The sequence below is a fragment of the Capricornis sumatraensis genome, chromosome 4, assembly GCF_032405125.1.
Source record: "Capricornis sumatraensis isolate serow.1 chromosome 4, serow.2, whole genome shotgun sequence".
In the NCBI taxonomy this organism is placed as follows: Eukaryota; Metazoa; Chordata; class Mammalia; order Artiodactyla; family Bovidae; genus Capricornis; species Capricornis sumatraensis.
This window is the reverse complement of record NC_091072.1, coordinates 84,481,970-84,509,418: the sequence shown is the minus strand read 5'-3', so window position 1 is coordinate 84,509,418 and position 27,449 is coordinate 84,481,970. Positions and strand designations below refer to the sequence as shown.

Genomic DNA, 27,449 nt, shown 5'->3' with positions numbered 1-27,449 from the left:
GAGAAGACTTTTGAGAGTCCCTTGGATTGCAAGGAGATCCAACCAGTCCATTCTGAAGGAGATCAGCCCTGGGATTTCTTTGGAAGGAATGATGCTAAAGCTGAAGCTCCAGTACTTTGGCCACCTCATGTGAAGAGTTGACTCATTGGAAAAGACTGTGATGCTGGGATGGATTGGGGGCAGGAGGAGAAGGGGACGACCCAGAATGAGATGGCTGGATAGCATCACTGACGCGATGGACGTGAGTCTGAGTGAACTCCGGGAGATGGTGATGGACAGGGAGGCCTGGCATGCTGCGATTCATGGGGTCGCAAAGAGTCGGACACGACTGAGCGACTGAACTGAACTGAATGTAACAAGTGGAAACTCAAGATCTATCCAATATAGATAAGTGGACTTCTTTTTAAGTTTTATAATTGCACCAAACATTCATTCCTCTTTAAATTTGATGATCTTTTCTGTTGATCATGATAGCAATACCATAATCATCAAGCTTGTGTATAAATACAATGTATTTAGAAGATATTCATGAGCTTAAACTCCCCTAAAATATATTTATTTTAATATTCTGAATAATTAGTATGTTTAAATTTTTTTAAATTGCTCAGAATTGTCACACTATTCATTATTCATCAAGGGTTAAAGTGAGAATAGTATTAATGTTACCTTCAAGAAGAGAATCAAAATATGTTAATAAAATTGAACTTCACTGCTCATCTTTTTAAGCATTTTTGTGTGAATTGGGAAGAAACAGCAGCTCCAAAGCATCAGAGTTACTAAACTTCTCCAGTTAGTAAAGCTGGGCAATTGACAGAGATTCAAAGAAGTGTTCATGAGATTGTTGAAGTGGGAGAAGAAATATCACATGACTTATGTCATAGATATGTGCTTGGTCGCTCAGTCGTGTCAAACTCTTTGCAACCCCATGGACTGTAGCCCACCAGGCTCCTCTGTCCATGGAGACTCTCCAGGCAAGAATAGTGGGGTGGGTTGTCATGTCCTGCTCCAGGAGATCTTCCCAACCCAGGGATCAAATACAGGTCTCCCGCGTTGTGGCGGGATTCTTTACTATCTGAGTCACCAGAGAAGCCCAAGAACGCTGAGTGGGTAGCCTTCTGCAGGGAACTTACCAACCCAGGAACTGAACTGGGGTCTCCTGCATCGCAGGCAGATTCTTTACCAGCTGAGCTACCCAGGAAGCCCTTTTTTATCATAGATAATTCGAAAGCTATTTCTTTCTGAAATCAAAAAATCTAGAACCTACATATAAATAAAGGTCTTGTTATCAAGGATTTGAGATTCATTACATGTTTCCCTGTCATGCTATTTCTTCCTAAAGGCCAGAAAACATTGGGCATCATCAGCTAATTATTAGAAGCAAAGCAGAAAACATAGTATTTCTAGTTTCTAGTCTCAAGTATATGGAAATAAACAGCTTAAAGCAGGACTTCAAAAATCATTAGCAAATGACTTCTGTGAACACCTTGCATTCATCTTCTTACTTAGGGTTGCAGTAGGCCTATGGAGTCCTTAGGGCACATGCCCCAATTCCTTCTTTTTTTTTTTTTAGTGTAAATACCATATGGAATGAAAGACTTGTATAAAACAACAGCTAGGAAACCAATGTTGAGCAAAATCCCATTTTCTCTAGTTCCTCCAGTTCTGATCCAGTGCTTTATCTGTGATCTGAAATAGGATGATGCTATATAATGTAACTGAGAACCATAAATTCTTAAATGGCATTTTCAGCAAATTCCAACTAAAAATGAGGCTTCTCCCTCTGAAATATTTTAGGTCAGTTTAGAAAAATTAGTACTGGGAAAATTAATACTCTTCATATTGTGAGAAACTAACTGAGGTTTTTGATTAATCATCTGTGTACACAAAAATGTGTATTGACATGATGCTTGTGGTACCAGAATTAGAAGAATGAATAAAATTTGGCTTCTGAAACTTTTGAAATTAGTCTAAAGGGTGATATATGTGAGACATGTAAATTAAATTTTGAAAAGATTGGCAAATTCATGAGAATGTGGGTTGTCTCAATGTAATTCTCACAATAGTCAAATGAGGTAGGTTTTAATATTATCTCCATCTTATAAGGAGTGATATCAAGGCTTGGAGATATTAAATAAGTTTTCCAAAAGCACTGATAAACTTCACTAAGGCAAGATTTAAAAGATGTAATTAAACTTCTTGTTAAGAGAAACTAGAAGAAAGCTCTTATCCTCAAGTTTAATGTTAGAATAGCCAATTTTTCAGTATGACATTTGCCTTACACTTGCTCTTAAAAAAATAAATTGGAAGAGTGAACCATAGCTTTTGATTAAGCAGAGACCTACAATGATCCCACGTAAAAATATTCCTCCTTTCTAGCCATATATATATATAAAAGTATAAAGTCATCTGGAGCATCTGGCGCTGTGCTGGGCTCTATAAAAAACGTTCCAAACTGATGACATGTGAGTGATTCTCTTCCTCATCCTGCTGTGAGGTGTCACACCTCCTCTCCAGAGAGGATACACTGTCAGGAACAACTGCTTCAACACTGGTATTTTTGTGGTAGATTTAAAACCAGCTGACCAGATCCCATATCCATTTACTGATAACTCATGGATTGTTCAGTAATTTACAGATTGTTCTAGATGCTACCAGTGCTGGTCACATGTTTAAAGAGAAAAACAAAACAGGAACTGACCCAAGAAAAGGACTCATTTCCTCAGAACTTCTAGAAATATATTCATTCTATTGTTCGAAAATTGTTAAACAATTATTATATTCCACACTGCTAGACAGCTGTGGAGGAGAGTGCGGTACAGAAATTATGGCATCTGCAATCTAGTAAACCTTTCCCCAGGCATCTGCAATCTAGTAAAACAGAAAATTGCATCAAGAATCACAGCAGCTGTGTTAAGTGCCATAAGCCTGCTAGGGAGTGATGAGAATGTGGACCTACTAAAACTAGGAGGAGTTTGAGAGCTGGCTTCCCGAAGGAGCTAACTTTATGATTGTCATTAAGGATCGTACAGATTTTGATGGGAGGAGAGAAATGAGATGGTGGTTCCAGAAAGAGCAAAAGCTCAGAGGCATGAAAGCATGGCTTGTTTGAGAAGCACTAATTAGTTAAGCATGGCAACGCAGAGTGCTTTTCAGAAAATGATGAGAGATAAGTAGAAAAGAATTTTGAATAAACCTAAACATTTTCCTCAGAATCATAGACGCAAACATCTTTGGTTCAAATGACACTGGAGATCCCATGTTTCTGACCTTTCTTTCAAAAAAGACCTTTTTAAATGTACTCAAATTTTCTTTGACTTCTAAAATAAAGGAATAAATAATTTTATTTTTCTTATAGTTTCTGAGGAAGACAAAGGATTTGGACCAATTTTTGAAGAACAACCAATCAATACCATTTATCCAGAGGAGTCACCGGAAGGAAAAGTTTCACTAAACTGTAGGGCACGAGCCAGCCCTTTCCCAGTTTACAAGTAACGTACCTCATTGCTCTTTTCAGAATGAAGTGTTGGACTAAGATTACAGATCAGCATCTATGATCCTGTACCTATAGAGAAAGTTATGGCCTAAAACTTTCTACAAAATCTAGGGTCATTATCAAAAATATTGTCATACAGCTAATTTTTAAACAGTTGTTTAATATTGAAATAGTTTCTTAAACATATGCATATAATTCACTTCCTATTTCCTACACAGAGAATGCCAGTACCATTTAGCATTATCACTTAAAAATTGGCTAATGGAGATCATGCTATTAAGTAAGAAAATGGTTACCTGAAAAATACGCAGAATTTAAATATATGCACTTGAGGATAAACTGTTTTTCTATTTATTGGCCTGCTGCAGCTAAGTCATTTCAGTTGTGTCCGAGTCTGTGTGACCCCTAGATGGCAGCCCACCAGGCTCCTCTGTCCCTGGGATTCTCCAGGCAAGAATACTGGAGTGGGTTGCCATTTCCTTCTTCAATGCATGCATGCATGCTAAGTCGCTTCAGTCATGTCCAGCTCTGTGCGACCTCATGGACAGCAGCCCACCAGGCTCCTCTATCCACAGGATTCTCTAGGCAAGAACACTGGAGTGGGTTGCCATTTCCTTCTCCATGTATTGGCCTGGATAACTCATATATACAGATGACAGATAATAGTCTATATTAACCACATTTACAGAGCATATTACATAGATAATTCTAGAAAACACCATTTTTCAGTAGTCTCAAATCTATATTCCAGACGACAAAACAAATTTTTTAAATGACTCTACCTATCAGACAATCTATATATCTCTTCATGTTTTTTTCTGGAGTACCTATTAACACTATCAAAAGTAAATTTATAAAAAGTAACTGTCAGTTTTCATGCTTTAGGGTGTTCAGAAAAATATACTAACAGTTTCTAGTCTGATATAAAGAATAAGATTTTAAAATTAACCAAATGCCAATGGATTTTGGTTCCATGAAAACAAAGCAAGTGATTGACAGGGAAATTGGGGCTCTTGTGCGTTCATATCACCTGAGTTAATTGAAGGTTGTCATTCAACAAAGTTGATTTTAGTAGTAGATTTTTCTTTTCATGGATAGAAAAACAACTTTTCATTTCTCTTAAAAATTTATTATCATGAAGAATACACATTCCTTTCATTTCATTATACTTGAACTCATTTCCTAGTGCCTTTAACTATAATTGCAAAATTTTTCATAAAATAAAATATAAATTTTTATGCAAAATCACCATCTTGGAGTGCAGTATAAGTGGATATTTTATAAATTATATAAATAACATATTTGTTCCGAAAATATTTGTTGGGCTAGATTTATTTCTACCCTTAAGTCGTTCAGGATGGGAGTTTACATACATAAACTTGGACTTGGCATAGTATAACTAATGACAGGCTCTAGAGAAGTACAGAATTTTACATCAAGTACAGAATTTTATAGGAAAGGAAGCTGTGAGCTATATAAGTAAATTGACTTGCTCCAGAACTAGTAAATCACAGCTCTAAGACTGAAACACAGGTTTTATGACTTTCAATGACTTTCAAGGAAACATATAATTTTTTTTCATTATTCATCTATCTAGACGGGTTGATAGTATTTGAAAAGCTATTTTCAGTGATGGTTATTCTGTGATTCTCTTTCCTTGATGTTCATACACGTGGAACCTAAGCAAATCAGCCTCCAGGCTCCCATGGAGAATAAAAGAACAGAAAGAGGTTTTTCTCAGATAGTGTTCTAAGAACGTGCGCTTCTCTTTGCTGCCCCACTGCCACCATAGAGACTGTAAGAAGCAAAGTTTTACATCACTAAAATTGTGTACATATTAACACCCCCTTACATCTGCCTCCCCAAAGTCCCATTTAGTTTTCTTACCACAATTTAAAAAATAACAATAAGAAGTAAAACTTTGCTTGGCAAACATATCACCAACTTCCTCCCACAGACTACAGAAGCATTTAAGTCCCCAGGGCAAGTATGCCCTTATTATCTACACAGTAATATAGAAAACTGATGGGAAGTAGATGTCTAATTGTTGTGAAGATGGTCTGCATTTGACATCAAAGTAAGAAAAAATTATTCAGCTCATGATGTAGCTTGTCTGACAAAATAACACTTGCCATAATGAAAATTTACTTAATATTCAAGGAAAGCCTTACTAACCTTGGTAATCATGCAGTTTGTCATTCACATAGTACTTTGATATTTATGGTATGTTCTGTGATAATTTGTTATTCATGGCAACATCATGAAAGTTAAAACAGGGAACTTTTTTACTTATCAGTCTTGAGACTTTCACTATCTTGCCCTGTCTCCCACAATAACAAGAACTCTAATAAAAATTGTATTTAAGACTGTGTGAAAGGGTTTATAACAATGGTGAATATTCTGAAAAATCAACTAGATGAGTGAACTTACCTAATCACAGCAAAATTTAATCATTATATGACATCAAGAGCAGAATCAGAACCACTGGGAAGAAGTTAAATCAAGAAATATGAATATGGAGTGAATATAATGAGGAGGAATTTATATTGATATCCTATATTTTGATATAACTAGTGCTTCATAAGGGAAACCACTGCCTTGGCAAATGCTAAGTGACTCGACATTGGATGGTTCAGGCAGGGACAATATTGCCATCAGCTAGGATGAAGGGGATGATTTATTCATAGGGCTGATATTTGGTAGGTGTTGAAAAGCAAAGCATGGTTTTCTGTGTTTGCTTTTAAATTACTTCCCAACCTGTAAAAAGTAAAACTAAAAATGTTCTAGTAATTTGGTTTATTAAAAATATTATAAAATTATTAGGCCTTTCTGGCAAGATGCTAACCCTAATCAGAATTCTGCAGCCAGGAAGTGAGTGATGGGGCCACAGCCCACTGGTTGACATAGCTCATGTTTTAGAACACTGCAGAAGACATGAAACTTTAACCCTAGAAGAGAATGATTATAAAATAATGTAGGGGGTCAGATTAATTGAAAACTATTTTATATATGCAATCCTCTCATCATCTCACCATGAAGGTTTCCTGATTCTAGTTAGTTTCGATTCTAGACTCCTGTTTCTAGTTAGTTTATTCACCATCACCATCAATGTACCTGCAATAATGTATCTGTGGCCTGATACCAAGACCCAATTGACTTCAGCCATTTTCAAATGGTGTGATCGGCCTCTAGTGGTCAGAATATGACATTAACTGAGTAAAATCCTGATTTCTATTGGTTTGTTTTACTCAAAATGAAATTTTATTCAAAAATGACTTTGATATTGATATCTTATATTTTGATATCTTATACTTTGGTTTCTTGTATTGATATCATATTTTATTTCTACTAGAGTAATATTCTAAATATTTATATAACATTTATTTATTCTTGAATCTAACTACTGCATAAATGGTTATCATTTATGATCCATGTATATCTGCTAAGAAACCAGTTTATGTAGCAAAGTTCAATGAAATATTTGTCCTTTGGAATGCCTCATGCTAAAAAAGGAAATATCTCATATACTTGAACATTTAGCTTTCTGTGCCTGAACTAAATTATAAATCATGAGCCCAGAGACATGGAATTATAGAATATGAAGAAGTACCACTCTGAGTCAACTATTTAATCATCTTCTCGCATATGGAGCTGTACTCATATTATTTTAGAACAATGTTATCCCAGGATACTGATTTCAGTCCTCTTGACATTTGATATGACGTTTACTTATTTTTTCATAGATGGAGAATGAATAATGGGGATATTGATCTGACAAGTGATCGGTACAGTATGGTAGGAGGAAACCTTGTTATCAACAATCCGGACAAACAGAAAGATGCTGGAATATATTACTGTCTAGCATCAAATAATTATGGGATGGTCAGAAGCACTGAAGCAACCCTGAGTTTTGGATGTAAGTAATTGTGACTTTAAAATGGGTATGTGCATTTAGGTAAAGAAAATTTTAGACATTATCAGAAGAATTAAGCAAAAAAAGGAGAAATCCAGGAGAAAGAAAAGTGAGAAAAAGACTTATAGATGAGGTGGGTTTTACAAAATTAGTGGGCCTTAATTGTGTGGAGAAGAAAAACAATTCCAAGAGAGCAAAGTGTTATGAGGAATATTATGAATGTACTTAAAGTAGTGAAAAATAACACTGGAAAATAAACTAAGGTCATGTTCAGAAAGATCTTGAATAAGTTTCTAAAAATTACTCTCAATGGAAATGCTAAGCTTTGGATTCTCACTGGGGATGATATTGTTCCCAAGGTAGTGAAAAATCAGTTCTTGGAGGGAGGGAACCATTTTATATATTACAACATAATGGTCTTATTCCTTAGTATTTAATTTTTCTTGTTAGTAATGAATTAAATGTTAACTGATTTAAGTTTAAATTAAATAAAACTTCTCCTTTCAGGGACAATAATAATGAAAATACTTTGAGAAACATTGTGCTAAACTAAAAGTTAGAGGTTATCATGAAATAAAAATGTGTATTGGGAGAAGAGTTAGACTAGATGTTCTCCATACATGATTTTATAAGTCACCATTTAAATATTTTGCAAAGTGAATTATAGGATGAAAGTGACATTTTTAAAAGAACCCAAGTGGTACTGATTACCAGAAGGGAGTGAGACAAAATCAGCAAGTGCAGCCAGATTAAATTCATGTGGTGACAGTGAGAGTGTAAATGATAAACTCAATCCTTGAAGAAATAAGCAGCAGATTCACTGAAGGAAAAAGACCTTGCATATTTCCTTAAGGAAAGTCTAGTCAAAGGACAGAAACATTTTGCTCTCTTTAAAATGGAATGGGAGCAATTAAGACCAATTTCAAGGATAAAAAGAAGCACTTCAATGGTCTCTTCACATTTAGAGGAGACATTGTTATCCACAGTGAGACAGACTCCAACTAAGTTTTAGAATATGAATAGCATTCCAGGGAGACATCAGGACAGGAAAAGTAGATTTGAAGGGTTCTTTGCAAAAAGGTAATTATTGGAATAATAATTTCTCAGAGATGTAAACATATTAAGAGAATTAAAAACTAGATTTCATAATTTGAGTACTGACCATAGCATATTAAAAAGCAGAAACATTACTTTGCTGACAAAGGTCCATTTAGTCAGAGCTATGGTCCATTCTGAAGGAGATCAGCCCTGGGATTTCTTTGGAAGGAATGATGCTAAAGCTGAAACTCCAGTACTTTGGCCACCTCATGCGAAGAGTTGACTCTTTGGAAAAGACTCTGATGCTGGGAGGAATTGGGGGCAGGAGGAGAAGGGGACGACAGAGGATGAAATGGCTGGATGTGAGTCTGAGTGAACTCCGGGAGTTGGTGATGGACAGGGAGGCCTGGCGTGCTGCGATTCATGAGGTCGCAAAGAGTCGGACACGACTGAGCGACTGAACTGAACTGAACTGATGGCCTTTCTAGTAGTCATGTGAGAGCTGGACCATAAAGAAGGCTGAGTGCCGAAGAATTGATGTTTTCAAATTGTGGTGCTGGGGAAGACTCTTGAGTGTCCCTTGGACAGCAAGGAGATCAAACAGTCAACCCTAAAGTAAATGAACCCTGAATATTCATTAGAAGGACTGATCCTGAAGCTGAGGCTCCAATCCTTTGGCCACCTGATGTGAAAAGCCAACTCACTGGAAAGAACACTGATGCTGAGAAAGATTAAGGGAAAGAGGAGAAGGGGGCTACACAGGATGAGAAGGTCAAATGGCATCACCAACTCAATGGATATAAGTTTGAGCAAAGTCTGGGAGATAGTGAAGGACAGGGAAGCCTGGTGTGCTACAGTCCTTGGGGTCGCGAAGTCAAACATGACTTAGTAGCCAAACACCAACTGATCACACATAAGGAACTGGAGATGAGACAAGACTGAAACAGGATGAGAACCAGTAACACAAATGAAGAATCAGATAGTAGACTATCCAAGAAACCAAGCAAAGTGTGAGTTCCAGATACACAGAACACAGTGGAGGAAATAAAAACTGAGGAAAGTCCAGAATTTGAAAAAGAGCAAGATTATTGACCTTCACGTTCCTCAGCAAGGATTCTGCCCTTCAGCCTTACTCCTTCTACCCACTGGAGTCCTCTCTCAGACTTTCTCTGGTAAAACCCTGGATTTGTCTGTGCACATTGTGTTTCCAGATACTCTTACAGAGAGTCTTCCTAAATCTGAAGCAAAGTTTAGAAAATGCACAGTCTTCCGGGTTGTCACAACAGTTATACAGATGCTGCCAATGTCTATATTCTGTAATGTGTGCACATTCCAGTGTCTGAAAAGGCTGGAATAAGCTTTTGATAAGTTTCACCAAACCAACAGAGAAATATTGTATATAAAAGTGAATCAGCAGCTGAAAAAGAAACTTTAATGAGTATCAATTTTTCCATTGCCCAGAGAATGAATGTTTTCCTTTTTGCTTTCATGATTAGATCTTGATCCTTTCCCACCCGAGGAACGTCCTGAGGTCAGAGTGAAAGAAGGGAAAGGAATGGTGCTGCTCTGTGACCCTCCATACCATTTCCCAGGTAAACTTAGCTCTTCTATGATTATAAGCATCTAGGAAATGAAGTGGGAACATTTTATTTCTTAATGATATTGGAGAATTTATAATTAAGACTCAATATTTGTATAACCTTCTAATACATCACTTACTAGAGCTTATAGATGCTTGCTTTTTTAATTCTTTAAACAGTTGTCCCTAATTCCAAAGGTCTATGATCATTTCAGGTTATAAAATGACATGCATGTTGGATTATGTTCCTATTAAAGTCTTGTTACACTGGAGAAAATATGGTAGATTTTCTACAAATAATTCCTGTAATAGAACAGTACCAAGGAGGAAATAATCATTTTATTAATAATTTGGCATCTAAAATATACTGCTGTTACTGCTGCTAAGTCGCTTCAGTCGTGTCCAACTCTGTGTGACCCCATAGACGGCAGCCCACCAGGCTCCCCCGTCCCTGGGATTCTCCAGGCAAGAATACTGGAGTGGGTTGCCATTTCCTCCTCCAATGCATGAAACTGAGAAGTGAAAGTGAATTCGTTCAGTCGTGTCTGACTCTTAGGCATCCATGGACTGCAGCCAAATATACTATGAACTGTAATTAAACACCAGAAAGAAAGAGACATAATAAATTACTAATCTCTTTAGGAGTTCTAATCCACAAACAAAATGTGAGTTCCAAATACATATAGTAAAGAAAATAAAAGCTGAGGAAAATCCAGAATTGGACACAGAGCAAAATTGTTGACCTTCACGTTCCTCAGCGAGGATTCTGCCCTTCATCCTTACTCCTTCTCCCCACTGGAGTGCTCCCTCAGACTTCCTCTGGTAAAGCCCTGGGTTTGTCTGTGCACATTGTATTTCCAGATACTCGTATAAAGAGTCTTCCTAAATCTGAAGCAAAGTTTAAGAAATGTGCAATCTTCAGAGTTGTCACAACAGGTACACAGGTGCTGCCAATGTATCTCTGTACACAAGAAAGGGGCTAAACAAGTTCATCTGTTACAAGATTCAGCTTTGGAATACATGTTTTCAGTAATTTGATATGGCTAAAATGAAAGCTATAAAACCATTGATTAAAAGATGAACACTGCATATAATATCTTCATTCATTTCATTTATCAAACATCTTCTTCAAACAATATATTTATACCACTTTTCTCTCATAAAAAAATATTCTGGGTTCTTATAGTTTTAATCTTATGTCATAAAGTTGTCTCTAAATATCTCTATGTAGAATGATTCATAACAAACTATTATAAATCTGGAATATATTAATATGGAATATACATACATATGCATGTATACTATTCTGATTGTGTATAGATAATAGACTGTTTATAATCAAATGTTGGTCATTTTTTTCTTATAACTGTGGGAGAAAAAGAATTAGTTGATATACATAGGAGACTCAGTAGACATGAATCTGAGCAAACTCCGGGAGACAATGGAGGACAGACGAGCCTGGCATGCTGCAGTCCATGAGGTCGCAAAGAGTCTGACATGACTTAGTGGCTGAGCAACAACAAAAGGAGAAATTTATGAATTAAAATGTTGTAAAAAATTTTTCAATGAAGGAGTGGTCTTTTTTTTTTTTAAGAACTGACAAAATTATGAAAAAATCTCCTCATGGTCATAGTGTTTCCTGCAAACCTTTGGCATCTGCTTTGAGTGAGATTTTCATTAAAGGGCTTTGAGCAGAAGAATCACAGGACATCACTTAAGTTATAGAAAGACAAATCTGGTTACTGTTCTAAGAAAAGACTCAGCAGAGTATAAAAGTGAAACCAGGAGTTCAGTTAAAGGTATTGCCATCATGTAGGCAATGAATGATGGACCAGAGCAGGGGAACTGGAGGTAGGAAGAAGGAGTTAAATTCAAGATATAGTTTGCAGGAGGAGGTAAGAGTACAGGCTGGCAGACTTTATGTGTGAGATATAAGAGAAACACAGGAGTCAAGATGACATCAGAGTATTTGTCATGAGCTCTGGAGAGGATGGAGTTGTCTGGAAGAACAGGTGTGGATGTAAGAGTGAGGTACCTAATTTAAAATTCTAAAAAGAGTTGTTCAGTTGGCAGTTCTATGAATGTGGAACCCAGGGGCAACATCTGAGGTAGGAGTATCAGTTTGTGATACAGCATTATATAAATTGTTTTCAAAGTCATAGGACTGCATTTCGTTACCTAGGGAAGTAGTATAGATAGATATAGGGGGATTGGTTCAAGGAACACAAACTATGGGATTTTCCTGAGATGAGTCTTGTTTTCAAGCCTCTGGTGGCATCTTTACAACTTTGTTGACTGAAGAATTTCATGGACCAAGACTAAGGTTGCTAGAAGCTTCAAATCATTAAGCCAAATGAGTGTATTACCTCTTCGTCCTGACAAAGATACAAATGTTTATATGGGTAGGGGCAGGACTGGGAGGTCTTTTAAATAAGCCAAAGAAACATCATTAATCACAGAACAGAACCTGAACAACTCTTCATCTCCACTTGTGCTCTTAGTGGATTATGACCTCTTTGAACATTAGACATGACACCTTCAAATATAAGAATGGACATATGCTTCAAGACCATAGTGTTTATATATGTGTGTACTATTTTACCATTTCCATGTCATAAATCTATCTTTCCACTATATGCAGTTAAGGTTTTATATATTGCAGTTAATATTTCATGGAGTTGAAGGTATAAATGAACCGACCAGGTTTGGATTCTGAACCTCAAAGAACATTATATATGCAACTATTTATAGTAGTCAAATCTTGTTGGCTCTATTTGGTGATCTGATAACCTAAAATTTACTCCTTACTAAGTCAAGTTAACTTAGCCATAACTACATCTCAGTTTACTTGTTTAAAATTTGAGGGTAATAATTCTTGTGCCACCTACTTCACAGACCTTGTTATGAGATTCAAATTTAATGTTTTTAAATTATAAAATGGATATTTAATTTAAAAGGACTATTATTAAAGTAAATAAAATGTATTTAATGCATTTAATATTATATTTTGAATCATCATTAAAACAAATAAAGTATATCTCACTTCACTAAAAATTTTTTTATTCACGACTATTGAATTCACCTCTGATTTATGCACAGGAAAAAGATCTAGGGGACAATCTCATCATTTACAATCACTACATTTTTCTATGGATTTGGGTGTTCTACAATTTCTTGCAAAGAGGAAACTCTTATTTGAACCAGTTTGTTTATTTATTAGGAATACTTATATATAACTATATCAATAAAAATGTTGATTCAATTTTATAACAACACTTGGTATGCAACAGATTGCCTAGTGCCTAGCACAGGATATGTGTCCAAAAAATATTTGAGGAATGAGAAAGTAAAAGAGTAAATAAATGTGTTCATTAAATTGATAGATACATAGTGATTATAATTTTAACAAAAGGTAAATTTCCTATTTAGATCTTGTTTTATTAAATAGAAGCATTAATTCATTAATGTGTAAAACTTTCTAAACCCCTGGGTCCTCAGAAAATGGAAAAATGATTCTTTGATTCCAAGTAATTTTGAGAACCATCAGAAACTGAGTTACACATCTCACAAAATAGAAATCATATATGTGCATATTTGGTAAGAGAATAAAACAAGGCCCATCATATGAAGAGTGAGTACTATTGAGAAAATATAGAATATCTAATAATAGACATGGTGTGGATTTTTAAATAAATAATAAAGTGGGAATACTCTGAAGAGAAAAAACTCATTAAATGTTAAATATGATATTGAATGAATCTCAATAGACTAGAAAGGTAAGCATAAAAATAGACAAGCTTGCTAGACCATAGTAGGGAATATATGAGTCCACAGTATAACGTGGTATAAATTTCTTTCTAAAAGAATTTAATATATAGGTTACTATAGGTGTCAAACAAAAGTTAGAAGCTATTGTGATTTTATTGGTATAGGTAAATTCTGTTCTAATGAGGTTAATTAACAACAAGAACAACAACAAAAAGTACAAACATCTTCAAAAAAGTTTGTAGACAGAGAGAGCACTTAAGTACTTCAAATATATTTCAAGGAGAAATGTAAAATTATTTATCAAGCTTGGGTAAGTGGTATATTTCAAAGTAATACAATGAAACTGATCAAATGCACTATAATTGGCCAAAACAAATCCCCCCTATAATATGGTCCAGACTCTCTTGAGGCAAAGAAAAAAATCCCAGACACCTATCAATAAAAGCAATGTTTTTGAAACAGTCCTGGTATTTACTCTTCCTAAAAAATAATTTTATAATAATTTATCATTTAAGCCAGACAGCAAGGCTATGAGGAAAATAGCTGCTGACTTCTTCAGAGATGGTTAATTTTACCATTTGCAGGGAGTAAGGGAAGACAGATAATCCACTGAATGCCCGTGAGAACTGGGTCAGAGTTTGGCTCTTGATTACCTAAATTAAGCTTCATTCTTAAGTCTGATCAGCAGGCCAGCAACCACACCAATTGTGAAACGGTTTCGGTAGTTCCGGGGTGGAAAAGGAAGTTAGATCAGTTCTGCCTTCCTATTGCTAAATGGACTGCAAGGAGATCAAACCAGTCAATCCTAAGGGAAATCAGTCCTGAATATTCATTGAAAGGACTAATGCTGAAGATGAGGCTCCAATACTTTGGCCACCAAAGAACTGACTCATTGGAAAAGACCCTGATGCTGGAAAAGATTGAAGGCAGGAGGAGAAGGGGATAACAGAGGATGAGATGGTTGGATGGCATCACCAACTTGATGGACATGAGTTTGAGTAAGCTCCGGGGGGTGGTGATGGACAGGGAAGCCTGGCGTGCTGCAGTTCATGGGGTCACAAAGAGTAAGACATGACTGAGAGACTGAGCTGAACTGATTGCTATACATCCTTGGGCGAGTCAACCTAGCTAAACCTCTGTTTCCTTGCTTTAAAATGACAATAGTGATCTCTAGCTTTGATTTAGTGAGAAAAGATAGCCTCCAACATATTGCAATTATTCTTTTGTCCAAGTAGATGGCTTATCAGTAGACAAAAATCTATTAAATAAATTTATATTATCAATATTACAAGTCCCACAAGGGCAACGACCAAATTTGTCTTGTTTAGTGGCACATAGAAGTGACACCCCACTCCAGTACTCTTGCCTGGAAAATCCCATGGATGGAGGAGCCTGGTAGGCTGCAGTCCATGGGGTCGCGAAGAGTCGGACACGACTGAGCGACTTCACTTTGACTTTTCATTTTCACTTGTTGGAGAAGGAAATGGCAACCCACTCCAGTGTTCTTGCCTAGAGAATCCCAGGGATGGGGGAGCCTGGTGGGCTGCCATCTATGGGGTCGCACAGATTCAGACATGACTGAAGCGACTTAGCAGCAGCAGAAGATAACTCAGTAAACTGAAGGGGAGGCCCAATTTTGATCCGTTGGTCAGGAAGATCCATGGAAAATGGGATGGCTACCCACTCCACTATTCTTACCTGGAGAACCCATGGACAGAAGAGCCTGACAGGCTACAGGCCATGGTGTTGCAAAGAGTTGGACACACTGAGCAACTAACACTTTCACATTGAATATTTAGGAGAATACCCAGTGGGCCTTAAATCAGCCAGACCAATTATTCTGTAGTACAAGATTTATGTTTTTACCAACATCATGGCAATAACTTCTCTGACCCAACTTTTCTCCCTTTAAGATTCAAAGAGTAAAACATTATCCTGTTCCTCTTCTCTAATGAGTGGTACACAGAAAAATTTCTTAAAATTTAGAGAAACTGAGTAATATGGTAGTTAAAATAGCCTGACCAAAGTCATATTAATATTTACTCTAGAATTAAAAATACAGGTCTCCACACTGACATAACTATGGAGTACTCAGAATATTCTGAAATAGTTTTGTGTGTGATATCTTGAAATATTATATAGCTAACAAAATTCTTCTGTAAGGAAATCTTTACTTTCCTGACTCTGATTTTCTTTTTTTGGAATTTGTGTCCAGAAATCATTACAAAAATATTAATTTTCTTTTTAAGTGAGAATACAAAAATTATTTCAACACTAGACTAACTCACATCTGCTAAATATACTATAAATATTATTTCGATTCACAGTCTGTTAAAATACATGATAAATGTTATTTCTAAATACTATAAACATAGAATTATTTGTTTCCCAATTCCAAAAACCTGATTTCAGCAATTTAAGCAGCCTCCAAAGTTTCTGCTTATTTTGTTTCTTCTGTGGTTTTTACCTGACCTTTTAAAATCAGCATAAGGATAACAATTAATATTAATAGAATCATTCACTTCATGGCAAATAGATGGGGAAACAGTGGAAACAGTAAAAGACTTCATTTTCTTTGGCTCCAAAAATCACTGCAGAGGGTGACTGCAGCCATGAAATTTTAAAAACGCTTGCTCCTTGGAGAAAAAGTTATGACAAACCTAGTCAGCATATTAAAAGCAGAGACATTTCTTTGCCAACAAAGGTCCATATAGTCAAAGCTATGATTTATCCAGTAGTCATGTATGGATGTGAGGGTTGGACCATAAAGAAGGGTAAGCACTGAAGAACTGATGCTTTTGAACTGTGGTGTTGGGGATGACTTTTGAGAGTCACTTGGACAGAAAGGAGATCAAACCAGTCAATCCTAAAAGAAATCAACCCTGAATATTCATTAGAAGGACAGATGCTGAAACTGAGGTCTCTTTGGCCACGTGATGCAAAGAGGCAACTCATTGGAAAAGATCCTGATCCTGGGAAAGATTAAAGGCAAGAGGAGAAGGGGACAACAGAGGATGAGATGGTTGGATGGCATCACCGACTCAATGGGCTTGAGTTTGAGCAAGCTCTAGGAGATGTTGAAGGACAGGGAAGCCTGGCGTCCTGCAGTCCAGCCACAAAGATTTGGACATGACTAAGTAACAGCAACAAGAATCATTCACAGATACAAAGGTCTAGAAAGATGTATACTAACAACAAGAATGCTGAGTTGAAGAAATATGGTGATTTCATTTTCTTTCATACTTCGTATTTTTATTTTTTGAAAACAAAAAATAAACTTCTGTAATTAAAAAGTTCAGATAAAAAAATAAAAAGTTCAGATGGAAAAACAGAATAATCATCTTCATTCACTTTTATGAGACTGTATCTTGCTGGAGAAAATTATATAGCTAATTTAAGTGGAATCCCCGGGACTATTATTTTCAATCATACTGGATGTATATAGTATGCAATTCTTTTAGTTTTTCATATTCAGCTCTTTTTCATGCTCCATTTAGCAGCATTACCAGTCGATCACCTTGAGTTCCATAAAGCAAAATGGTGTCAGGTCATGATTATTTCATTTTTAAAATATCTTGATTTTCCACCATCTTGCATCTAAATCTTTTCTAACTTGAACTAAGAGATCTTTTTCTGAGGTACCTTTTTTTTTAATTCCCCTGAGGGTATTTTTTCCCTCTGTCACTATCTCCCTAGTGACAGTTGTCTTCACATGGTTATAGTGTTTTAAAGGGGATTAGGATTTTGAGACTGAGAAATATGTATCACCCAGCATTCCTTCTCATACATTACTGCTGTGCATGACTACTGGATTGCCATCCCTCAAAACATAAAGGGGAGGTCCGAATGGAAAACCAGGAAAAGCAGCAATTTAATGAGGAAATTCAGCTTTTGCCCTAACCAGCCAGTATGCTTAGCCAAAGGAATTTACAACAGTTAAAAGTTACCATATGATCTGCTTCCTAATATTTAAGAAAACAAGTAAAATGCCTTTTTTCCTTTTCTGTAGTTTTTACTTTTTAATGTGGCCGGGATAGGCTGCATAAACTCATTTCTAAATCTGTCATGTACAATAGGAGAATAGAAAGATATAAAGCCACAGTACAGTTGATTTTATCTTTTAAATACAATAGAGAAGATGGAATTTGAAACTATTAGACCTGGATTCAAAATCCTAATTCTACTTAGTCATGAAATTCTAAGCAAGTCATTTAAAGTGAGTTGCATTTAGCCCATAATTAATTAAAAGAATATTAGTAATTCATGAATAATTAAGAAACAGATATTATTGCTTAGCATCACTTTATATTCAAACTACGGTAGCTTTTAGAAAATTTATGCTGTTTATCTTGGCCTACTTCCAACATTTGCTCTACAAAAGCCTAGATTAGATTATGTGCTAGTTTATTTCTAGAAAACAAGACTTTTCCTTTTGGAGAAGAGCTAAAAACTCAGTCAATAATATTTAAAAAGCCTAGATTAGGTTATGGACTAGCTTACTACCAGAAAACAAAATCTTTGCTTTTGAAGAGAGTTTAACACTTAGTCAACAATATTTTCTTCTAGATGATCTTAGCTACCGCTGGCTTCTAAATGAATTTCCTGTATTTATCACAATGGATAAACGAAGATTTGTGTCTCAGACAAATGGCAATCTCTACATTGCTAATGTTGAGGCATCTGACAAAGGCAACTATTCTTGCTTTGTATCCAGTCCCTCGATTACAAAGAGTGTGTTCAGCAAATTTATCCCGCTCATTCCACTACCTGAACGTAAGTATGTTTGTCCCTCTGTTTCTGTAAGGTTCTCTGCTTATGACATACTTATAATAATGAAAAGAAATATCCAGTGGGCAAAGCAGCTGACTGCTTCACCAGGACAAATAGAGGACATATACTTTGAAAGTCTTGATTTTTCCTTAGATTTTCACCTAGAGAAGAATTACATCATAAAGTGTCCTAAGGTGGTTGAGTTTGGATTGGTTGCCTCCAGTTCAGTGAGTGTATAGAAACCCAATTGATTTACTAGCAAAATGCCAATATATTGGTTATAAATGGGAATCACCACCATCTTTTTTTTGTTTTTTGGTCAGTCCTACTTCTTAGTCAATTCATGAAAGTGAATGAATGATTATATCAAAACAAGCTGCAGTGATTACAGAATTAGGGTGAAAGGAAAGGCAATCAGATCATTTTTTATTTTTAAGGAATTATTTACATGAAGCAAATATGTATATAAATTGCCTTTCTTTTGTAAGTAGTGTAGGGTATGACTACTGTGGTACCGTATTGAATGACAGTTAAGAGTTAACACACTCTGAACTGGCCTTTCTTCAGGCTTCAGTTGAATGAACTGCATTTCATTTTTAAATGGACCTCTTCCTGTGAAAATCAGAATACAGTGCTTTCTTACTTCAGGTTATTTTTATCTCAGTCCTGCTGCAACACTCATATCACTCAATTCAAGCTTCTGAGGAAATACTGGTTCTGTTGTTGATGGACTTAAGTTTCGGTCTTACCTCTAAGTTTTGTGTAATAATGGTGGCAAGTCTATCATATCAAAGACATTCTATTTTATTATTATTCTCAAGATAGCAGTCATATGATTAGTATTCAATAAACATCTTCTTATTATCTGGCTTTTTTTTCCCCTCTCAAATTTTAGGAAATACTCTCACCACTACCTCACGGAGTGAAAAGGAACCATCATGTGAAAACTTCCTGCATTTTCTTCCCTCAAAATTCAGTGCTTCTTACCTTCTTTCTCAGTGGAAAAAGTGTTTTTCCTGCTGCTCAAGCTAATTGCTCCAGCTGCTCTGATTTACATTCCATTTGCTTCATTTAAGGATGCCATTGCATCACTCTTTCTTTTCTGAATCTTCAAACGATCCTCCATTTGTTTCCCTCTGCATATTCTTTTGTATTCAATGCAAACAGTCTTGAGTAATCAAAACCACTTCTTACTTGCTAAACCCAAAGGACATTTTCAGGTCTGATTCTGCATGAAATTTGACCCTTGTTGATCTCTCCTGCCTCTCTTGAAATCTCCTTTCTTTTCCTATTTTTTATGACTATTTCTGCCTCTGCTTATTTCCCAGCTGCCTCGATGACAAACTCTATGCAGTATCCTTCATCAGATCTTCCTCATTCTAATATTTCTTTCCAATCTTTTTCTAGATAGTCTCATTCATTTCCACCTTTATTTCACTAGAAGCCCTATGTGCTGACCCGAGATTCACTTCTCCAAAACTTTTCCCTAATCCTACCTGCATTCTGGGCTTGACACACAGAAGCTTCTCAAGAGTGTTAGATTTGAAATATTCCAAACACATCTTTCATCTCCTTTCTAAACCTCCTCTTCTGGTGTTCTTCATCTCATTGAATAATACTATCATATTTCTCACCAGTAACTCAGGAGAGACTTTTAATCGTCAACTCCTTTCCAGTGATATCCTGAGGACAGTGAACACAGCAGTTCTCATTTAGGACATAAGCACTTGGGGAGTTTGAGGAAAATGTGAACCCAAAGATAGTGATTCATCTGACCCAGGATGTGACCCAGTAATCTATAGGTTCAGTGAGCATCCCAAGTGATTTTAATGAATTGGATTTTTGATCTGTATCTTGAGAAAACATTGATCCAAGGAGCAGTTCTTTTGATTCTGGTTCTAAAACACAACTTGGATCTGTGTTTTCCTTTCTGTCCCCACTGTGACTCTGCTCTTGTTCAGGCCCTCACTTAGACCTCTGACTCTCTGCTATATTTTTCTTCTCCCTATTCCTTCCCTTAAAACTGCCAACAAATCTTCTACTTAAACTAAAGGTAAAATTTATATTTTGTCTCTTAACAAACCCTATTAATAGCTAACTATTGAGGAAATTGGTCTCGAAATCTTTAATATCAGTTTTAAACCTTCTATATTGTAGATTCAAGTTCATCTTCAACTATATACACTTCAATATCATTTTGATTCCTAGACTTTTTATAATTGCCTACACACTCCTGAAGTCGTGTCAAAATATGCTATTTCCTCAACTTGAACTGGTCTGGTTTAAATGTCCTCTTTGCCTGAGATTCCCTCAGCCCTTACTTATTTCCAGCAATCCTCTTTGGCCACCATTTTTTTAGAACATTTGCTATTGATTTGGTTTATATTTCAAGTCTTTGTGTATCTCTTTGTCTTTCAAGTGTTCTAGAGTATAAAGTACACACTCATATTATGATTCTAAGCAGTGTATTTAGCCTTTCTGCTCTGCTTGCTAATTTTGTTTTTTATTAAATTAGGAACAACAAAACCATATCCTGCTGATATTGTAGTTCAGTTCAAGGATGTATATGCATTGATGGGCCAAAACGTGACTTTAGAGTGTTTTGCACTTGGCAAGTGAGTATGCTCACAGTTTTCATTAATGTATATAGAGTTTAAATCTTGTATTGTTAGGAAATACATGTTTAAAATTGGCTATAAACATAGAGTAAATTGCCTTTTAAGTGCTGTGGACCATTAGCTCTTGTTATCTTCTATTTAAGTCCTGTTCCTGATATCCGATGGCGAAAAGTCCTAGAACCGATGCCAAGCACAGCTGAGATCAGCACCTCTGGAGCTGTTCTCAAGATCTTCAATATTCAGCTGGAAGATGAAGGCATATACGAATGTGAGGCTGAGAACAACAGAGGAAAGGATAAACACCAGGCAAGAATTTATGTTCAAGGTAGATACATTGTTTTAATTTTCCACACATTTAATCAATATCTTACTTAAAACCATTTTCTCACTTGAAAAACTAGCATAAAATGATTAAGCTTAAAAATAGTAATGTGTATTACATTGCGAAAAACGATAAAATATTGATCTTTATGTCTAACTAAGTCACAAACATGAGTAGAGAAGTTAGGAATTTATGCCACTGGTATTACAGGAACATGAATGGATCAATAGTAGTGTTCTTGATACTTTTCAGAAAATACAATTCATATGGCTTGTTGACTTTCTTCAGGCTCTTTTTTATTTGTAGAATAACCTATGCATTATGACATAATTTAAGCCAGTGGTTCACAAACTTTACCATGTTTTAAAATTATCTGGAGGGCTTATTTAAAGACATAAATTGCTGGTTCTTATACTCAAGAGTTTCTGAGTTAGAAGGTCTATTTGGGGTGTGAGAAATTGTATTTATAAAAAGTTCTTAGGAGATAATGCTACTTGTCCAGGAGCCACTCTTAGAGAATTACTGATTTAAGGAAAGTTTTTCTTTGACACAAGTTTTTGATACAAGTATTTAATTGAAATAAGCTTTATTTGGGAGGAGAGAATATAGTTTCTCAGCCAAAGCTTAAAACTTTACATACTGAAATCCTTCCTACAATGTTCTCCAATGTGAAATTTGCAGGTCACACCTGAATAAACATCTAAGGCTTCAATAAGGTCATTCACTGAAAGGATGAATGTACACAGAGTATGTCCTCAGAGGCAGACACAGTAGGAGCTAGAAGAGTTAAATATAGGAAATATTTTGTCCTTGAGGAGTTCATACTCTAGTCATACCATATGAAAAACCTCCAAGTTTATACAGTCATACACAGTCAAATAAATATCTACCCCTAATGTATATAATTATAAAGAAAATTGTGAGTACAATATGGGGAATTACATATGATATTGATAAAGCATTTAATAAAGGGGTACCTTAGTCTCATCAAAGTATGGACGATAGGAAAAACTAGAGATGATGCCAGAGCTGAACTGGAGTACCAGTAGACTAAACAGTACTGTGGCAGTGTCAAGACCAACCCTTACCTCCTATCCCAAGGCTCCAGGCCTCTGTCTATATAGGATGAAGTAAGCATCTCCAATGACCCAGCACATGCAGCCTCATCAGCACCATCTCATAACATCCGCTAGGATTAGGATTATTATAACTTTCACCTTGTGCATTTCATTTGCCTTAAGAAGCCCTTGGACCCCAGGGCCATCTTATGGGCTACACTTTCATATCCACATAGCTCTGCATTTTTCCTACTCAGACTCTGTATTCTCCTCATTCCTAACTTCTGAAGTCCTTATAATATGCCTCTAGAACACATAATCCATCATTATCAGAATCCCCTATATCCGTAACTTCTTTGTACATTCCCTTTACTTATATTTTACCTGTTTTCATTTATTTATTTTTTATTCACATTCCCTTTAGTCTTTGCTGCAACTGACACTGTTTCTACTGCAGACCACTCAAGCAGTGGCTGAATTTTCTTTCACAACCCTCATCGCCAGGTGTGACTTGTACACTTGTCCTCCTTGCTCTTTATTGCCATTGCTAGACTATTTTTCTTTTCCTTTAATCATCTAGTTTATAATCTTATGTCAGGTTGCCTCCCCAGCCCATTGTTCTAAGATTTTCATTATTAACAGCTATCACCACTACAAGTCTTCTCATGACTTCATTCTTGGTGACATAAAAATCATGTGGACTATAATAATTTTTCTAACGGTCTTGTGTCTCACTTCCTTTGAACTCCTCTCTTCCAATGCTCTTGTTCTACAATCTTCCTCAGCAATCCACTCCCAAGGCTGAGGGTTCAGACCTTATTGTTACCAAAAGCACAATCCCTTTACAATCTCAAGTTTAAGTGTTTAAACTCTGATCACCACCTTTCAAGGTTCAATACCTAGATTCCTACAGTCCTTTTAATCTACCAGCAACTATAATCAGTTGGTCTTACTCTGTTTTAACTTCCTCTCACTTTCCCTAACTTGGCCATCTCTTTCCTAAACCTGGGTTCAATCATTATCATTTCTCTGCACACCAGCTTAGCTCACTCATCTCTCTCCACTTTGTCTTGCTACTTCGGAAAAGAGTAATACTGGAAAACTCTGGCTCTCTGCTTTAGTGTCAGAACCAAGGAACTTGAATATGACTTGAAATAAGCACTGCCAAGTTGATTAGCCTATGTCTAGTTAAACATCACAGCATCACTAACTTTAAATAGGCCCTTAATGTTGCCTGGCAACTAGACTATTTTTCTTCAGATTTACTTACTCTCTCATTTTATTAGATGACCATATCTTGCCTTCATGGTTTCCATTAAACCCACAGTAATTCCTTCTTCAACCTTCCTCTAGGCTAATAACGTGGCTTCCTATTTTACAGAGAAAACGGTAGTAATTAAATTAGAACTCTGACAAACTTCTGTTCTGTTTCTACTAACACTTGCATCTCCACCCATCTCTTTTTACTCTAGAGTCAGCTATTCTCTGAGGACAACACCTCCACTTGGGCACTGGACTCTATCCCTCTTACACAATAAATTGAAACATAATTCTTTCAAACCTCAAATATCAGTTTGGAAGATTTATAGAAAGAAGTTCAGTTATTTTAGTGTTATTTATGAATCAGCTTTCCAACCAAACATGGTTCACAAATAGAAAAACAATTATAAATTGAATTAGAATTACCTTGTCTCTAATAATGTAAAGTTTACCTACAGACCTATATACAACTCTAATGATTCTATCATTGATTCTAAGACTCAGAGAGTATCTGATGTATTCCCCAGAAGAACGTCAACTAAGTATAATATTTGTCATCTTGAGTTGATGATGAATGCTGAGACTTGCATTTGCATTTATAATGTTCTTTACTTTTTAGCGTTTCCTGAGTGGGTGGAACACATCAATGACACAGAGGTGGATATAGGCAGTGATCTCTACTGGCCTTGTGTGGCCACGGGGAAGCCCATTCCTACCATCCGATGGCTGAAGAATGGATATTCGGTATGTGTGTTCAAGTACTTTGCAGTTCTCGAGCCTATGTTCAGGTAACATTTCCTATAATCCCGGGAAAAATTAGCAGGAGTGGCATGTAGGCCCTGAAATATAAAAGTTTCCTTTAAAAAAAAAAACAACAAAAAAGTGAACATGAAGTATCTTTTTTCAGCTGAAACAGTTTCTGCAATCTTATGTCTACCTTCTCTTTCTCTCTCCTTATTGTCTCCTTTGTTCCACTCCCCCCTTCTTCCTTTGCATCCATCTCCACCACCTGATATTGTCCTCTTTTTCTTACCACTGTTTCCCTGACCCCACAGAAACAGAGGTAAGAGTGAAGGTCCTACCTTTAGCCCTGGGGACAAGTAGCAGCAGTGGGGTCCTTCTCTACCTTCCCACTGTAATCTCTCAGCTGGGCCGAGAGGGAAAAAAGGTGGACTCTCTGCTCAGTAGGATGAATAGAACAAGAGCTACTGGGCATGGTAAGTGGGTTTTACTTCCCCATACCATGAAAACCCCACTCCACTTGACTTAATTCACAGTGGGGGAAAAATAATGTACTTAAATGAAAGACAACCAAGCCCAAACCCAAATGAAAGCATTTCTGTTAAAGTTTTTCAAGGAGACGTGTTTTACTTTGTGTTCTTTTCAGTATCATAGAGGGGAATTGAGGCTGTATGACGTGACCTTTGAAAATGCTGGCATGTACCAGTGCATAGCTGAAAACACACATGGAGCAATTTATGCAAATGCCGAGTTGAAGATCTTGGGTCAGTATTACTTTTTGTTTCTGTCAACAATCAAGAAAGCAACACATTAAAAAGTATCTTGGGTTATCTAGATTATATTTAATTTCATATTACTTTCTTGAATTAATAGTTTCTTGAATTAGAAATTAAGCATTTCTAAAATGTGGTTTGTTTTAGAATGGTATTATTTTCCTTTCATTGAAGAATAGTAAATAAATTGGAAGCAGTATAGAGTATAAAGGTTTTTAAAATGTTTTTAATGGTAAAGCAAACTTTACACATGTCAGTTTTTACAAGTCTTGCTTTCTCCTATGTCTGGGCAACTCAACACTGCCAGAACATCGCATAATACAGCTGCTCTCTCAATGCCTGTGAGGCAGCCTCAGAGAGTCTTTGGCACTTAGCAGCTTTATCAGTTGGAGAAGGCAATGGCACCCCACTCCAGTACCCTTGCCTGGGAAATCCCATGGGGGGAGGAGCCTGGTAGGCTGCAGTCCATGGGGTCGCGAAGAGTCAGACACGACTAAGTGACTTCACTTTCACTTTTCACTTTCATGCATTGGAGAAGGAAATGGCAACCCACTCCAGTGTTCTTCCTTGGAGAATCCCAGGGACGGGGGAGCCTGGTGGGCTACTGTCTATGGGGTCGCACAGAGTCAGACACGACTGAAGCGACTTAGCAGCAGCTTTATCAGTCCCTGGGTTTCATATCCTACAATTGTTGTTCAAAACCTCAGTCCCTTACCCCACACTGAGTTTCTTCTTCATGAAAATTGAAAATCATGGAGATAAAATGTTTCGACTTCCTATCCTTCATTCAAAACTATCTGAATCTTTATTACACTTGTCCTTTAGATACTCTTTATCCAGAGGATGATGTACTCTGTATTCAACACATATCCCTTCTCTTTGTGTGTATATGTGTGTGTGTGTGAGTGTGTAAATATGTGTATGCGTATCTCTCAAGATGCCTCTCTTTCTGGTCATATTTTCCTCTCGAATTCTCCTCTCCATTGTGTTTAGTGACCCAGTGCTGATACTTCCTATATTATTTCTTCTTGATCACGTCATTTTCTCCTTTTCATCCTTCCCTTTGCTCAGTTGAAAATCTTGCTCTCTTCCAGAGTTCCATTGCTCTGGCTGCATTCCATTTTCTTCCTCATTCTCTCACATATTCTATAATATTATTCCTGAATTATTATTATTTTGAAATTAAAATTATCCTGGATTATATCTTCTTCTCCATTAACTATCAATGACCCCTTAATGTATATCTCTGGGTCAGATTTTTATCCTCAGCTGCTATCTCAGTATGAAAAACTTCTTCGCAAAAATGGTCATCTGGGTAAATTCATAGATATCCAAAACTTAGCATGTCTGAAATTAAAGTCACTGTTTCTCATTCATCCAGAACTTTTCCTCTTGAAATGTTTACTGTTCTATAGAATGAAACAATCCATTACATCCTTTTCCCCTATAAATCCTTTTACCCTATAAATCTTTCTGAGATTTTTTTACATTCTTATTTTCATGACAACTACCTTAAATAACACCTTACTATATCATGCCTTTTTCATACTACTTGAAGTGGCTATCATTGAGTTTAGTTATATTTTAAGTAATTAATCCAGATGGGCAGGCTTCCTCTTCTGGATATGATTACTGAAAAGATAAAACAATAACTCAGTGCAGCCTATTTGATTTTTGCTACACCAAAGGGTAGTTCTTTAAAACAGTTGTACCACTACAAATTGAGTGACACTAAAAGAATGTGAAAGGCAGTGAAATAAAAATAAGAAAGTATTAAAGAAAACTATCTTTTAAAAGAGTTGAAGCCTTCTTAGTTTTAACTTTCCCTGATTCTTCTTAAATTTTAAGGATCATATTCCATTTCTTCCCCTTAAAGTCAAAATTCCTTGCTTATATATTCAATCTAGCTTCTTTGGGTATCAAGCAGATATTTAGGCTTAGGCTTCATACTGTATCACTTTGGTGAAAAGTACAAAGTAATCATTTTGACTTTTAGGAAAGATATTTGGTAAGTTCCAATTATATCCCAAATGTAAACTCTTTTGTTTTCTGTTGTAATTTCTTCTTTTTTAAAAAATTAGTTTATCATTTTTTTAATTGGAGGATAATTGCTTTA

The 27,449-nt window shown here is 36.2% G+C and overlaps 1 protein-coding gene across 1 annotated transcript in view; it reads left to right on the top strand.

Moving 5' to 3' along the window:
- CNTN1 (contactin 1) overlaps positions 1-27,449 on the top strand; it is a 169,265-nt gene that overhangs the window by 15,565 nt on the left and 126,251 nt on the right. The window contains exons 3-10 of the mRNA XM_068971443.1: positions 3,356-3,488; positions 7,237-7,409; positions 9,941-10,036; positions 18,358-18,564; positions 21,077-21,176; positions 21,323-21,504; positions 24,439-24,563; positions 25,207-25,324. Coding sequence (XP_068827544.1) covers positions 3,356-3,488; positions 7,237-7,409; positions 9,941-10,036; positions 18,358-18,564; positions 21,077-21,176; positions 21,323-21,504; positions 24,439-24,563; positions 25,207-25,324 — 1,134 coding nt within the window. The remainder of the gene's footprint in view (positions 1-3,355; positions 3,489-7,236; positions 7,410-9,940; positions 10,037-18,357; positions 18,565-21,076; positions 21,177-21,322; positions 21,505-24,438; positions 24,564-25,206; positions 25,325-27,449) is intronic.